At 31.7% G+C, this 14,422-nt stretch overlaps 3 protein-coding genes and 1 non-coding gene across 5 annotated transcripts; 1 reads left to right on the top strand and 3 right to left on the bottom strand.

Annotated features, from left to right (window-relative positions):
- Nucleotides 1-3,133: 3,133 nt before the first annotated feature.
- On the bottom strand, nt 3,134-3,206 carry TRNAE-CUC. The gene has a single exon. It is a non-coding gene; the product is annotated as a tRNA-Glu (tRNA).
- An 820-nt stretch (nt 3,207-4,026) lies between these two features.
- Nucleotides 4,027-4,422, top strand: LOC114371804. Its single transcript, XM_028329135.1, has 2 exons — nt 4,027-4,177; nt 4,307-4,422. The coding sequence occupies exons 1-2, from the start codon at nt 4,027-4,029 to the stop codon at nt 4,420-4,422; spliced, it is 267 nt and encodes an 88-aa protein (XP_028184936.1).
- A 2,192-nt stretch (nt 4,423-6,614) lies between these two features.
- Nucleotides 6,615-9,397, bottom strand: LOC114369184 (probable cysteine protease RD19D). Its single transcript, XM_028326374.1, has 4 exons — nt 8,802-9,397; nt 7,731-7,850; nt 7,288-7,531; nt 6,615-7,198 (listed from the first exon to the last, which is right to left on the bottom strand). The coding sequence occupies exons 1-4, from the start codon at nt 9,273-9,275 to the stop codon at nt 6,894-6,896; spliced, it is 1,143 nt and encodes a 380-aa protein (XP_028182175.1). The 5' UTR covers nt 9,276-9,397; the 3' UTR covers nt 6,615-6,893.
- Nucleotides 9,398-10,917: 1,520 nt separating this feature from the next.
- Nucleotides 10,918-12,477, bottom strand: LOC114372168 (extensin-3-like). Of its 2 annotated transcripts, none has more exons than XM_028329605.1 (2): nt 11,474-12,477; nt 10,918-11,287 (listed from the first exon to the last, which is right to left on the bottom strand). In XM_028329605.1, the coding sequence occupies exon 1, from the start codon at nt 12,427-12,429 to the stop codon at nt 11,506-11,508; it is 924 nt and encodes a 307-aa protein (XP_028185406.1). In that variant the 5' UTR covers nt 12,430-12,477; the 3' UTR covers nt 10,918-11,287; nt 11,474-11,505. The 2 variants fall into 2 exon arrangements, with proteins under 2 accessions (XP_028185406.1, XP_028185405.1); XM_028329604.1 differs by having other exon boundaries at nt 10,918-11,267; nt 11,474-12,476.
- Nucleotides 12,478-14,422: the final 1,945 nt, after the last annotated feature.

The raw sequence follows: 14,422 nt of genomic DNA, 5'->3' as shown, positions 1-14,422 counted from the left end.
CATAATTAATGTTTGTTCTCATAAATTAACATGAAACTTTTCAGCATGTTTTGTATTCATCTAGTGTTATTCGTTTAAGATGTTACATGTTCACTAGCTTTCATCAGATTTATCCTTAAGTCACACTGTACTTGTAAAAATATCTACTATAATACCATTTATTAGTCAACATCCAGGATTACATCTCTTACAAAGACATTTAAAGACATTTAAATCTAATTCGATAACTTTATAACTCATTTTTTCACATTAAAATCATGTCTTTTCATTACCTTTTTCACATTTTTTATTCTCATATTATTCTATTAATTTAAGATACGAACTTTAGTTTCTAATATAAGATAAAATACTTAAATTCTAAGATAAATTATCTACATTCCATCATAATTAATTTATCATCCCATAATAAAAACATAAGTCTTAATAGTACTTCTAACTCATTCAATTAAATATAAATGAAAAGAATAAAAGCATACACCTACTGAAGGTGACAATAACTTCAAAAAGGACAGACAAACACTCACAACTAAACGAAACTCATTTTATAATTATGCAATATTATATTATGTTTTTTCACCTGATTCTACAAACCATTCTATTAATCCATAGTATTTTTTTTTGTGCGGTTCACTAATTATTTTTCACTAATTTTTTTGGTGTTGTTATTATCCGCTCTATAATCTATACAATATTATGTTATTACTTTAAATAACTTCAACAAATATTTTATTCTATTATTTTTTTAGATTTATAATTATTTTTTAATATATTTTTATAATAAATCATTGTAAACAATTTAAAAAGGAAACAATCATAATTAAATAAAATATGAATTTAAATATTTAATGTTAACTTATTTTAATAAAATAATTTAAATTATTGATTAATATCAGTCCAATTTATATCAAATATTATTAATTGTTAATGAGAAAGTTCGATCAAGGATATAAAAATGTCTTCGACCTAAATCAATATTAATTGAACGTCAATCAATAATGTCAATCAACACTTAATAAAGATTTACGTGAAATTGGTAAAGGTTCTGATTTTGGTGAAAAAATCATTATAGTTATTTTAATGATTGATATAGAATTCTTGTATAATTTAAAGTAAAAAATAAAAAATAAAAAATAAAGATATCATCAAAGTAAAAGATAGATTTTACTTGGAAAGCATTCCAATAATAACATTTTTCTCGAGCATGTGCATATATTTAAATATCTATTGACATATATATTAACATATATTTATTAAAAAATAAATTAAATAATTAATAATATATTAAAATTCAAAACAATAAATAATATTACTCCTATAAATTAAAAAAAATTAATACATGTATAAGAAACGTAACATTGAACTGGCTATAAAACTCAAGAAAAAATCAAAATTAATTATTTTTTAAGAACAAATTTATAAATTTACTTTTATGTTGACCCTAAACTTATCAATAACTAAAATTATTGGATTATAAAAGTTAACCAAAAATCCTTATTGATTATTCAAAAAAAAATTCCTTCAAAAAGTTTTAAGAATTTAAAATATTCAAAATCTAATAATGAAATAATTTCAAATCAAAATCTTTTAAATAGGTTATGGTAAATAAATAAAAAAAACACTTTTGATTGAGTTTATTTAAAGATTCATCCCATTCGACTAGTGGGTCATGTATCATTCATTCCACGATCATAAAAAATACAAATGATTTATCTCAAAATGATAAATCATCTAATTTTATCTTCGGTCTCCCAAATTGTAGATGTAGACATTCTTTATACATAATGACTAATTTCATCATCAAAACATAATAAAAATAAAAAGAATAAATTACACTCACATTCTCTATACTTTTTTCAAATTGCATATGATATTCCTTATTTTTTACACCTACAAAAATTCTCTTAATTGTTTAGCTCACGTTACACTCAAATGTCTTTCATCCTAAACATTGTTTAACAATTTACCAGAAAGTAAACACATATTGGTCACATGACTTTTAATGAAAATTTATGTCTAAAATACTCTTATATTCTTTCTCTTAACTCCATAAAAGACATGATATTATTTTAACCTAAAAATATTTTAACATTCTCCCACCTTTTTCTCTCTAATTGGACGTGAATCCACCTTGTTGGTACGTATGTGTTAACATCGTTCCTTCTTCTTCTTTTTAGTTCAATTTTTTTGTGTGTTGGATTGTTTGGTTGTTGCATTTTTTGTTGGACGTGTTCCCAGTAATGCCTATTAATTGAATATGGTCCTTCGCTTCAAATTATAGTATTTTGCTCCTGCATTTGTGTTTTTAACTCCTTTCTTTAAAATATTTATTTTTGATGATTAGGTGTTTGATACAACGTCTCAATCAAGAGCGACATCTTTTCAAATGTTAGCAACAATGAAGTAAGAGTTAAATATTAAAGGAAAAAGCGGTTATTATCTTAAGAAAGATCCATTCACATGGTCAATTGTTATTATTATTGAGTATTTAACAAAGATATTAGAACAATTTCATCTGCTCACATGTTTCAATTGACATTAGTTAACGACCTTAACAGAAGAGTGTAAAAGTAATGTAAAAAAGGGAGAGATATTAAGTGCAATTTGAGAAAAAAACACATGGGGTGTGAGTTTAACAAAAAATGTTAAGACAATTTTATTTGCTTACATGTTTCAATTGACATTAGTTAATAATGTTAACAAAAGGAAGATGAAAGTAATCTAAAATAAGAATATCGAATGTAATTTGAGAAAAAACACGGGGAGTGTGGGTGTAATTTACTCAAATAAAAATTATACCAATAAATTAAAGTAACCACTCAAACTTTTAAATTATAAATTTACCTCACTTATTCAAGGAATGTATAGTACAAAGTACAAAATCTCCATGAATTTGAAGATAATATAATGCTTAAAAATCTCACTTTTTTTATTTGTATAAAAAGTTTCATAATACTTACAAGAATAACACAATAATTAGTTTGAAGAAATAATAAAAGGAACACTGTTTTGTTTCTGGTACAAGTCATTATGAGAAAAGGTGCATCTAGTAGTTACTAACAATATGAGAAACCAACAAATCAAAAACAAATTAGGTACTTACAGGCAACAGAATCAAAGAGGACAAAAACAAAAGTTCCGTTGCCGGGACTTGAACCCGGGTCTCTCGGGTGAGAGCCGAGTATCCTAACCAACTAGACTACAACGGAATGCTTGTCCTATGTTACAAAGTTACTTATAGTTTTTTTAAAATAGTTATAGTGCGTCGAGAAAACCAGTCGGGTGGAGAATGCAACCGATATCCACGTTCTTGAACGATATGTTGAACATATAATCAGTAATTAGAAAATTTAAATAATGCAAAAAGATTTTTTAAAATGAAAAAGCAAAGAATTTTTTTAGTGAAGGAACACTAGGGGTGCTCATAAATCATAAAGTGAGTATTTACATAATTATAACTATACTTAATAATGATTAAATTATAAGTAAATATTATAACTATAATCATAACTAATTTTGAAAATATATTTATAATTTGATATAATTAATTATTATTTTTAAAATATGAGTGTATAGATAATTATGAATAAATTAATTATATAACCAATTATATCTAAAACCAATTAGATAACTAATTAAGAATGAACAAAATTATGTTTATCTATAAAAAAAATCATGAATACAAATAAGTTATTTAAAATACTATTTTTATAAAACCAGTTATAATTTTATACTACAACTATTTTTTAAATAAAAATAAATTATTTAAAATACTCATTAGTTATTCTTTTAAAACTATTTTTTTCTTAATTAAGTTTTCATACCTAAAATATAGTTTGTTTTGTAAAAAATTACCTAACATTCTTTTTTTTCCTAGATATCTAAATTTTTTTTGTGTCATTTCAGTACTTATTGTCAAGCTGCATCCGTTAAGTGATGACATGATAGACGAAACGTCAAGTCATCATGCTTAGTCACTAACCACGTAAGCACATGCCGCCACATCAGTGTCACATCATCAGCTGGCCCATGCCGGAGCTTCTCGGTCTAAATGCTCCCATTCCCTCTGCCGATGACGCCTTCGAAGGAGAAGTTACCTGTATCGGCAAGTGGAGAGTTCGAGATTCTAACCCGAATTTTTGGTTCCCAGGTTCGAGGTCTAATAAGGGTGGCTCTGGTGGTAAACACAAGCAGTTTGAAGAGCTCGCCAAGCTTCAGACGGCGACGATGGATCTCAATCTCTAGTTGACGCCAAGTTTTTTGCAGAACATGGTGAGCTTTGGCTGCTGGTAGGAAATTTGCTGGTCAGGATCTTCGTCGATGAACTCCGAGGAGTATGGGACGATGACAACGTGTTTGGAAAGCCAGATCGGAGATCACTACACTCCCGACGGAGATAAAAAAGTGTTGAACCTTTTCATTTAATGACGTTTTTCACGACGATGGAGAAGAGGAAGAAGTTGATGATGTGGCATTGATGTGATGGTCTGTGCTTACATGGTTAGTGACTAAGTGTGATGATGTGACACTATGTCTACCACATCATCACTTAACGGATGTAGTATGACGACAAATATTAAAATGAAACACAAATTTGTTTCAAGTATCTAGGAGAAAAAAGAATGTTAGATAATTTTATTAAAATGGACTATTTCTTATATGAAAAACTTAATTAATTATTTTTAGCATTCTAAGGAACACCCATGCAATGTAAGGCCTTGACACATACAAGAGTTGGGTTGTGTTTGCTATGTGTCTAGGGTTTTTCTACATGCAGCCAACAGAGTTATTGGTGCACCCAATAATCAATCAAACTCTTCTAGGCATCCATGATATAATCTCGTGCATTTTTCTTACCAATTAGAGATTTACATTTTGCCTTTACATTCTTGTCGATGTGAAACTTACACAACAAGTTGGTACACTCAAGGAATACAATTTTCACTGCATTCATCAATGCTATATCTTTGTCGGTAACAATAACTCTAGGAGAGCATCACGTCTTAGAAAAAGACCTCAAAATTGTTCTAGAATCCAAACCACATTATTTAAACGTTCTCTTTTTAAATAGGCAAAACCAACAAAGAATGTCATCCCCATTGGTGTCACACCAACAAAGTCAAGTAACGAGAGTCTGTACCTGTTTGTTTTGTAGGTATTATCTATAAAAAAATATTAAATTAAAGGCATTTCATAACTTCACTGCATCAAGATGACACAAGAAGATATCATGTACAACATTTTCATCCTTTAATCTATGTCAATGAATATATTGATCTCGTTCAAGAAGCTTCATTAGATGTTGCATTTTAGTATTACTGCCTCTTATGAAAGAACGATATGCACTTCTTACATTATATATTTGTTTGATTGTTATACAACTATTGGCATTGTACTCCTTCATCGTTAGCAAAATATTTCTTAGTTTCAACATTGACTTTGTCATATCGGCAATAATTATCTTTTCATCCTTAGCCAATCGATCAACATATGGATGTCCAACTAATGACTTTGTCATTTCATGATTGTGACCCTCACACATTAACTTCACCATCCATCATTGGCCTCCAACCACTGGTTTTCCATGAAGCTTAAAGGGACACCCACATTTCCTATTACCAGTATCTCTTCTTATAAAATCTTCCTTCCTAAACTTATACTAACCACTCCTTTCACAACCAATTAAGACAAATGAAGTCCTTCCTCTCATACCAGCATTTGTGTCTGACCTCATAATCATCACCAAAAATCCAATTTCATAAGCAACAAATTGAGTCCACTGTAAAACACCATCTTGGGTAACAAACATCTACAATGCAATCCACACAAGTTTAGTCTTCAAAGGAACATTCATTTTATTTATTTAATAACAATAAATCACATTAATACCTGAGAAATATTGAACGCTTCAGAACAATCATATACGCAAAAAAAAAAATAATGTTGACTTACTTTCAACGTATCTCTCTCTGTTAACAATCAAAATAACTCCCACAACAATCATCATTGAAAAAGTAAAAAAAAAAACTGAAAAAACAAAGGAATGGTTGCGTTACTGTAAAAATAAAGTAACTTAAAGGAAAGAAGAAAACAATAAGAATATTTTCAGAATGAAATTTTATTGTTGGGTGCACAAAGAATGACTGGTGCTCTAGCAACACCCATGTGTCTAACGACACAAGCCCCAATCTATTACACCATCTAAGCGTGCAAAATTTAACACAATGCATGTCTTATAGTACTGCTAATAATCTCCTCAATAATCCACTACAAAAAAAAATGAAACAAATTTAACCGTATAGAAATGATTATTTGGTTTAAGAATCTTCTAGACGTAATATTTTGGTGAATTAGAAAATATAATTAGAATAGATATGCGTGAATAAAAAATTGTTATTAGTTATATTTGATCGCTCATAAATTGCAAGGAAGCGAGAAAAGACAAGGGACTATTTTAGCAAAACTATATTGGCATTATTGGTATGTGGATTGGAGGTCCATCTTTTGCCATCGTTGTTAATCCTCCATAAAATTTTGAACACCATCTTAAAATTACACTTTTCTCATCAACTCCATCAGTTACCAAAATTCTTTTCTAACCTGCAGAAAATGTTATAGCTCTTTAACATGATTTGCTCTGTTTTCAACCTGGAAATATCTTTTATTACAGCTAGTCCACCTTATTAGACAATCATATTCTGCAGCATACAATACTATATCTTCACACTACGTACAGTACATATGATTGTCTTCTTAGGAGATAACTTTCAGAACTAAGGAAAACCAAAGAGGAGATGCAAACTTTTTAAAAGACTTACGTACCAAAATATTTTGGTACATACATGATACATCACCTAGAATGAAAAATATTTATTTAGATTTCCTTAAGTGCATAGCTAATAAGAAGCATAATTCTTTGTAGGTGTTGTTTGTGGTTGAGGCACCATTGCAGCAGAAACCATAGTGTTTATTCCACACATGCCATGCCCTCTGCAGAGCTTGTAATAGCCATCTTCTCCCCATTTCTCCCCCCACGAATTCTTGATGATCCAGTATGGTTTGTTGCCAAGCCTAAGAATTGAGAAGCCTTTTGCACCATATCCCACAAGTAACACACCATGGTTCAGCCTTTTCTTGCTACATATGAGAGGGCATGAGACACCACCAATGTATGTTTGCATGAAAATTGCATTCACGCCCACTGCACATTAAAGTTCATGAATAATGTTGATTTAAACTAAAAAAATACATTGAGACATTCATTATTAATTAGGGAAAGGGGGGACTTACTAGCAAGTGGACCATTTTTTACTAAATATGCGGCAATTTGGTTCTCATCAGCAGGGATATTGGTGAAATTTGTGATCTTAACTGCTATTTTCTCTGGATCAAACTTGCATTCACCTCTCTCCCCAGTGTAGGGATATGAAGACTCCTCCTCCAACCCACCAGACTCGAGCAAATAATTGTAGGCATTTGTCATAAGACCTCCATTACACCCATTGTCACATGAAGTCTTTTCTGTTATGTCACACTTTGAAAAAGAAATAGAACAAGAAGAAATCAGGGACAAAATTATTAAAAAGAATAGAAATAGCAAAATTGATTTTTGTAAAGAAAAATCTTTGTTCAGAAATGAATCGGGATGCATAGAGTTTGTGAAATTTATATATATATATATATATATATATATATATATATATATATTTTCTATGCATTTAACAGAAACATACCTTGTTGTCACAGTCAAGGAGCTGTTGTTCACTAAGACTGACGAGCTTTCCGGTGGCAAGAAAATTGGCTCCTTCTATAGATCCTGTGGTGCTGAAAGCCCAGCATGATCCACATCTACCCTGTATCCAAATTATTATGCACAAAACATCCGAATCCTTTTTTTAAATATGAAATATTCATAAGACAGATAAATATATTTAATCTTCTTGTCATTAATTAGCTAAGGAAAATAGTTAAGCTTTGTTTTTTTCATTTCTTTTTATGACTCTTCTAATTTTTTTCATATACCTTCCTTTTGGATTCTTTTCACTCTGTTCCTTCTACCTATCTCGCACTCTTCTATTTATTTATCAGGAACGAGACAAGTATTACCGAGAACATTTTTTTTTTTCTTTTAGAAAAAGAAAAATTGATATTGCCTTAACTGACGCCAATAAGTATAAATGCTTTAGAGACCGATTGATCAAAAGGACAAAATTTAAGGTGTAATTTTTTAAGTGCTTTTACTTGTATTTTAGTCAAAACTCAAAAGATTCACACACATGATAAAAGTTGGTGTTAAGTCAGAAATTTCAATTTTGATAAAAGAAAAATACAAAATATATAAACATCTGAACTTGATTAAATAAAAACACTAAAATAAACAAGAAATTATAAAGTGGGATTAAAACTTAAGAACGAAATTACTTATGCAACTCTTATCACAAGTAGACATGTATGACATTAAGGATCTGTTAAGATAACTACCTATGTATAATAAGTTCACGATCTTTTGCGATAACTAAGTTCATACCTGACTCAACATATTTTTGGGTAACTTAAGGTATCTTACAAAAAATTAGAGACCTTAGAAAAACAAAAGTGAATTTTCTTCTGACAGGATTTCAACTTCTTCAATGAAAAAATACACCTCAATAATCAAACCAAAAATTAAATAAATTTCTTTTGGGAGCCTAATGCAAATAATTTGGACGGCCTTATTCTTGGACCAACCATAATAGTAATACCTTAAAAATCATAACAACATGAATTTTCATAGAAATAAGACTAAAGTCTTAACTCGTACACACCTGTAACTTAACTTCGGTGACAGCTCCTTTCTCTCTCCAATCAAAATTCTCCGGCAGCCCGTCCACCTCCAACGGCGGCGCAATACCGCCGGCGGCATTATTCGATGACGGGAAGCCGCCATTGACGCCAGTGTAGAGCTTCTCAAACTCGTCCTCGGTGAGATCGGAGAACTGCGTGACGCCGTGGACGGCGGTGGGGTCCAGCGCCTGATGCTCCGCCGCTCTGACCATGTTCTGGGCGAAAATCCCCAAACGGCGCAAATACTCCTCCTCTGTGGAGTAGCTCCTCCCGTAATTCTCCATGAAAACCTTGAACTTCTTCTCCGTGCGCAGAAGCTCGTTGTCCCCGAGTTTCAACTTTCTCGCGATGTCTTGAACCGTGGTGCTTCCGTGAGCAGCGGATAGGGTTAGAGCGCAGAGGAAGAGTGAAACACGTGCCAAGCACATGAGGGCATGGCCTCGCTTTGCCTCCATCTCTGTGCTTGCTTGCTAGCTAGCTAGCTCGGTCTGCAACTGCTTCCACAGTTTCACTCTTCTTCTTCCTCGCTTTTAACACTGTTTTCTTTCGTGTATGTTACAATCTGTAATGACCATTCTACCCTTCTGTAGGTGCGGTAGGATACTACAAATGGCGGTGTAGCAGCGGGGTTTGACTGTAGTTCCACGTGCATGGTAAGGTGGCAGCATGTAATACTGAAGCTCAACATGCAACGAGACACGTGGGTTGGGTACGGATGAAAGACTATATAATGTTAATTTCTTTTTTAAAGTTAAAATATGAAAATAAACATAAGGTTGTTATTTATTGGGAATTTTAATTATTTATTATATTTATATTTAAAATATGTAAAATTAAGTTATATGAGACTTTATCCTTTTGCTATACGCTATATATATAAAACACATCCGGTTTTCAAACTAAATGAATGTTTATAAAATATTTAAACTAAATGAATCTTACAAACAAAGTACTGATTGTTTTAAACACATCCGGTTTTTACCAATATTTTTTATTTTTGTTTTATCACACCATAAATCATATAATCACACCTAAATAAATAAATATATGATTGTTGATAAACATTTTTCTTTAAAAAAACTTGAATTATTTTAATGCAGAGTCTGAAAAGTTATGTTATCTTATACGAGTTCAATATACATGTCTGAATACGGAATTTGACAATGACAATTGAGTTTAGTGAACATATGCTGGCTCTGTAAAGTGATTGGAGTGAGTGAAAAGTTCTAATTTTTTTCAAATGTAGAGATCAATCTAGTTGATGGTGACAGGATAAGAATGCTATTGGATGGAAAGGCATGGGTGATTTTCTTTTTTTCCTAAAATAGTCTAAGTTTATTGAGGTAGTAGAGGTTAATTACCCATGGTACAAAATCTTGACAGCAAGACTAACCTAGACATGAAATTCTAATACATTTGAACCGCCGCCTAACTTGACTGAACACCATGATGAATATTTGCAAATGAATTCTCTAATTTCGAATTAACAGACTTCAATAACTTTTTTTGTTGGTTTGATTGTGTGAAATATTAAATCTGTGTACATCAACGTTTTAAAACATCCACACCAAGAGGTTAAACAGGGTATCTAATGAAAAACTTGAACAACACATTTTTAAATACATTCTTTATTATTAACCACAACTTTAATAATTTTATTTCATAGAATTATTATTATAATTATAACATTCCTCAACCGCGAATCCGGGATAGCAATTCCAATAATGAAGATTTTCTTTTACGTAAAGAAATCACGGGATACTTTAGAAAATAAAAAATTCTCACCTATTACTTATTCACCAAAATGTTTACATCTATTATGTACTATTATTTATGTTTATTCCTGACTTCGTGATTTCTCTTAAAATATGCTTTCGGAACCCGAAAATGAATTATTTAGTTAATGGTTATACTACAACACAAAGCTCACTCTTTTTTAAGAGTAAAAAATGATTTATTTGATGGAAATTGGCAAAAGATATAGCAATCGAACTTACTGTCCAAGACATCCACGCTCCCCCAAATTATAATGTCCCTATTTATGTATACTAAATAGTATGCTTAAAAATTAACTAATTAATCAATACTACTACCAAATAACAAATGAACGTAAATTGTTATTATATTATGACGATTATAAAAACCTCGATCAGATACAGGAACAAATCTATTCCCCCACTACTAGGAGAGAGGGAATAATTTATTTGACTTGTCAGCTTGATAAAGCGGACTTTGAAAATAACAATGCATGCAGACAACTGCAAACACATGTAGAACACAGTGCCTTACAACTGTCTGATAAAACAAAAGCACAATAACTATTTTAACTAGACAGAGTCCTCTAAACAATAACAATAATCAAACATTTATACTTCTTTGTGGATTTGCAAACTGCAACTGCACCTTCCCCCTCCATGGCTTTCATTTTCACACTTTCTGTATACATCCTAGCAAACACGTATATAATCTGTCAGTCCAGGTCCGATCCCATCAATAAAAAACACTAACAAATAGATTTCACATGAAATGATGAACTGACAAAAATATTTTAAATAGTATAAGAATGTTTCATAAGATGAATCTTGGTTAAAAAAATGTAAGATATTAATCAACAATGAAATACTAATATGTGTATGAAAGATAAATTAATTACCATGTGGGGGTGTGATATGAAAGGGCTATATTCTAGTAGTGGTAGGGTGGAGGGGGTGATTTGTAGTAGTAGTGTGGTGGAGGTGGAGAGTGGACTGGGGGAGGAGGAGACTTGTACTTATAAGGCTTCTTGTATGGTGGTGGTGGAGGAGAGTGGTAGACTGGGGTGGGAACATGGGGAGGGTAGGTGTGAACTGGTGGCGGAGGTGATGGGTATTTGTAGGGCTTCTTAGGTGTTGGTGGTGGGGAGTGGTACACTGGGTGTGGGTGAGGGTAGGGTTTCTTCACTGGAGGAGGAGGAGATGGGTACTTGTAGGGCTTCTTAGGTGGGGGTGGTGGAGAGTGGTAGACTGGGTGTGGGTGTGGGTAGGGTTTCTTCACTGGAGGTGGAGGAGATGGGTACTTGTAGGGCTTCTTAGGTGGGGGTGGTGGAGAGTGGTAGACTGGGTGTGGGTGTGGGTAGGGTTTCTTCACTGGAGGTGGGGGTGAGGGGTATTTGTAGGGCTTCTTTGGTGGTGGTGGTGGGGAGTGGTAGACTGGGTGTGGGTGTGGGTAGGGTTTGTGGACAGGTGGTGGGGGAGATGGGTACTTGTAGGGCTTCTTAGGAGGGGGTGGTGGAGGAGAGTGGTAAACTGGGTGAGGGTGAGGGTAGGGGTGAGGGTGAGGGTGAGGGTGGGGGTGGGGGTGGGGGTGAGGGTAGGGTTGCTTCACTGGGGGTGGTGGTGATGGGTATTTGTAGGGCTTCTTTGGTGGTGGTGGCGGAGATGGGTAGTGGTAAGGAGCCTTAGGTGGAGGTGGTGAAGGAACTGGTGGAGGTGGAGATGGGTAGTGGTAAGGCTTCTTGGGAGGTGGAGGAGAGGAGTAGATGTAGTTGTTTGCTGAGATTTCAGATGGGAGGCTGAAAAGGATTATGGCAAAAGCAAGAGTGATAGAAGCAGAGGCCATTAGTGACCCCATTCTCCCCCAAGAATATTTGGTTTTGGTTATGCTCTTAACAGAGCTAGTGCACCTCCTTTTATAGTTGCTTCTTAACCATTTAACTCCAATCAACAACTGGGAAAGTAATAAGTTTAGTTAATTACTTTTCACTTCGATACTCACCTTCTTGGAAACACGATATTATGTACTACTAGTAGTACTATCTTTGAATTATTGGCTAGGTATTGACTTTTTATTGAACAATGAGACACGAAACCCTTTTCTCTGGAACACAGATTTGGAATGCATTATCATATTTGTACACCCCATATTTTTTATAGACTTTATTAATATTCATTATTTTTATCATATCATATTTATATTTTTTCTCATCCATATATTATCTCTCTAGTTGGTGTTAAATAAGTTGTTGGAACTGATGATTCGTGTCGAAGCTAGGTCCGATAAAAGTTAATAGTTAAATATGGTTAAAACTTGAAATAAGCGTTTGAATTAATTGTAGTCATAAATCTTGTATTACAATGTGTACACGTAAAAAAAAAGTAAAAAAAAAAAACCCTGCCGCTGCAAGCTAGCTAGTCCAGACTGTAGCTAGACAGAAATGCTGACACCAACTTTATTTTTCTTTGCGGAGGTGGAAGAAAAGACAAGAATCTGATTTAATTATTTTATTGTTTCTAACATTGAAACATCACTCTGCTAAACATGCAATGCATGATTTTGGGTATTAGTCTTCGCAAAATTATTTATTCCTATAGACTTTTTTTTTCTTAAATGATTTTTTTATATAAAATATTATTTATTTATTTATTTGTGTCTTCGCGATTTATTAATTGAAACATCACTCTGCTACATGCATGATTTTGGGTATTTGTCTTCGCCAAATATTTTATTCCTATATATTTTTCTTAAATGATTTTTTAATTTTATAAATTAATATGGATTTCTTATTTTGACCTTTTTTATTTATTATATTATTATTATTATTATTATTATTTTAATTCCTAACGTTAATTTTTTAATTAAATATGACGAGATTAATATAAATTGAAAAACAAGTTTAATATTATTTAAATAATAAGAATCAAAATGAAAATTTTAAAATCTAAGAAGAATTTATATTAAAATCTAAAAGTTTGTAAAAATTAAATAATGAGATGAATGAATTGAGTGTCACTTGAGAAACAAAATAACAAAATTTATAAAAATATTGATAATTTTTTAAAATATTTTATATATAAAAAGCAAAATATCATTTTAGTTTTTTTCCCTCTTGATATAATGATATCTAATTCCAGAATCTTGTACGGCTCTCTAAAGTGGAAAACGTGATATAGGGACACATAAAACGATTGTTCATCTCTCCCAGATATTGATTAAGTATTTATTAAACTATTTATTTAGTAGTTTTTATAGATGTTTCTGTTTTAAGATTTAGGGAGTAACTCTTCTAAAAAAAATATAGGGAGTAACATTTAACAGTATGATACATTATATTAATAAATAACTTTGTTAATGTAAAAAATTATAATTAATTAATTATATTGGTAGTGTAATACATTTTATTGTAAGCAATGCACACAAAGTTATTTATTCATATAATGTATCATGCTGTCAATGTAAATACTTAATTATTAGTGAAGCTTGTAATGTACTTTAATTTAACCTCTCATCTTTACCGAAAAAAATTGTACAACAAAATAAAACTGTGCATCATATAAAAGGGGAAGTGGGAAGGCATCAACTTGGGAGATGATACACCAGACAATAATCTAAAGCGAAAAAACATTTAAAAATGGAAGCTGAACTTTCGTTGCCAGCTCAATGAATGTCGATATTGACCTTATTGTATATTATGACACTCACCGGATGTTATAAGAAAAGAGATCAATATAAAGGCTTTCAATAAGATTCTACAAATTTAAATGAGATCTCACCTAATTTTTTTTATTGGCTAAATAAAATTTATTTAAATCTGAGCTATTTGATTGAGGGATTAGCGTCTTTTTTT

The sequence above is a fragment of the Glycine soja genome, chromosome 10, assembly GCF_004193775.1.
Source record: "Glycine soja cultivar W05 chromosome 10, ASM419377v2, whole genome shotgun sequence".
Lineage (NCBI taxonomy): Eukaryota > Viridiplantae > Streptophyta > Magnoliopsida > Fabales > Fabaceae > Glycine > Glycine soja.
This window is presented reverse-complemented; position numbering and strand designations above follow the sequence as displayed.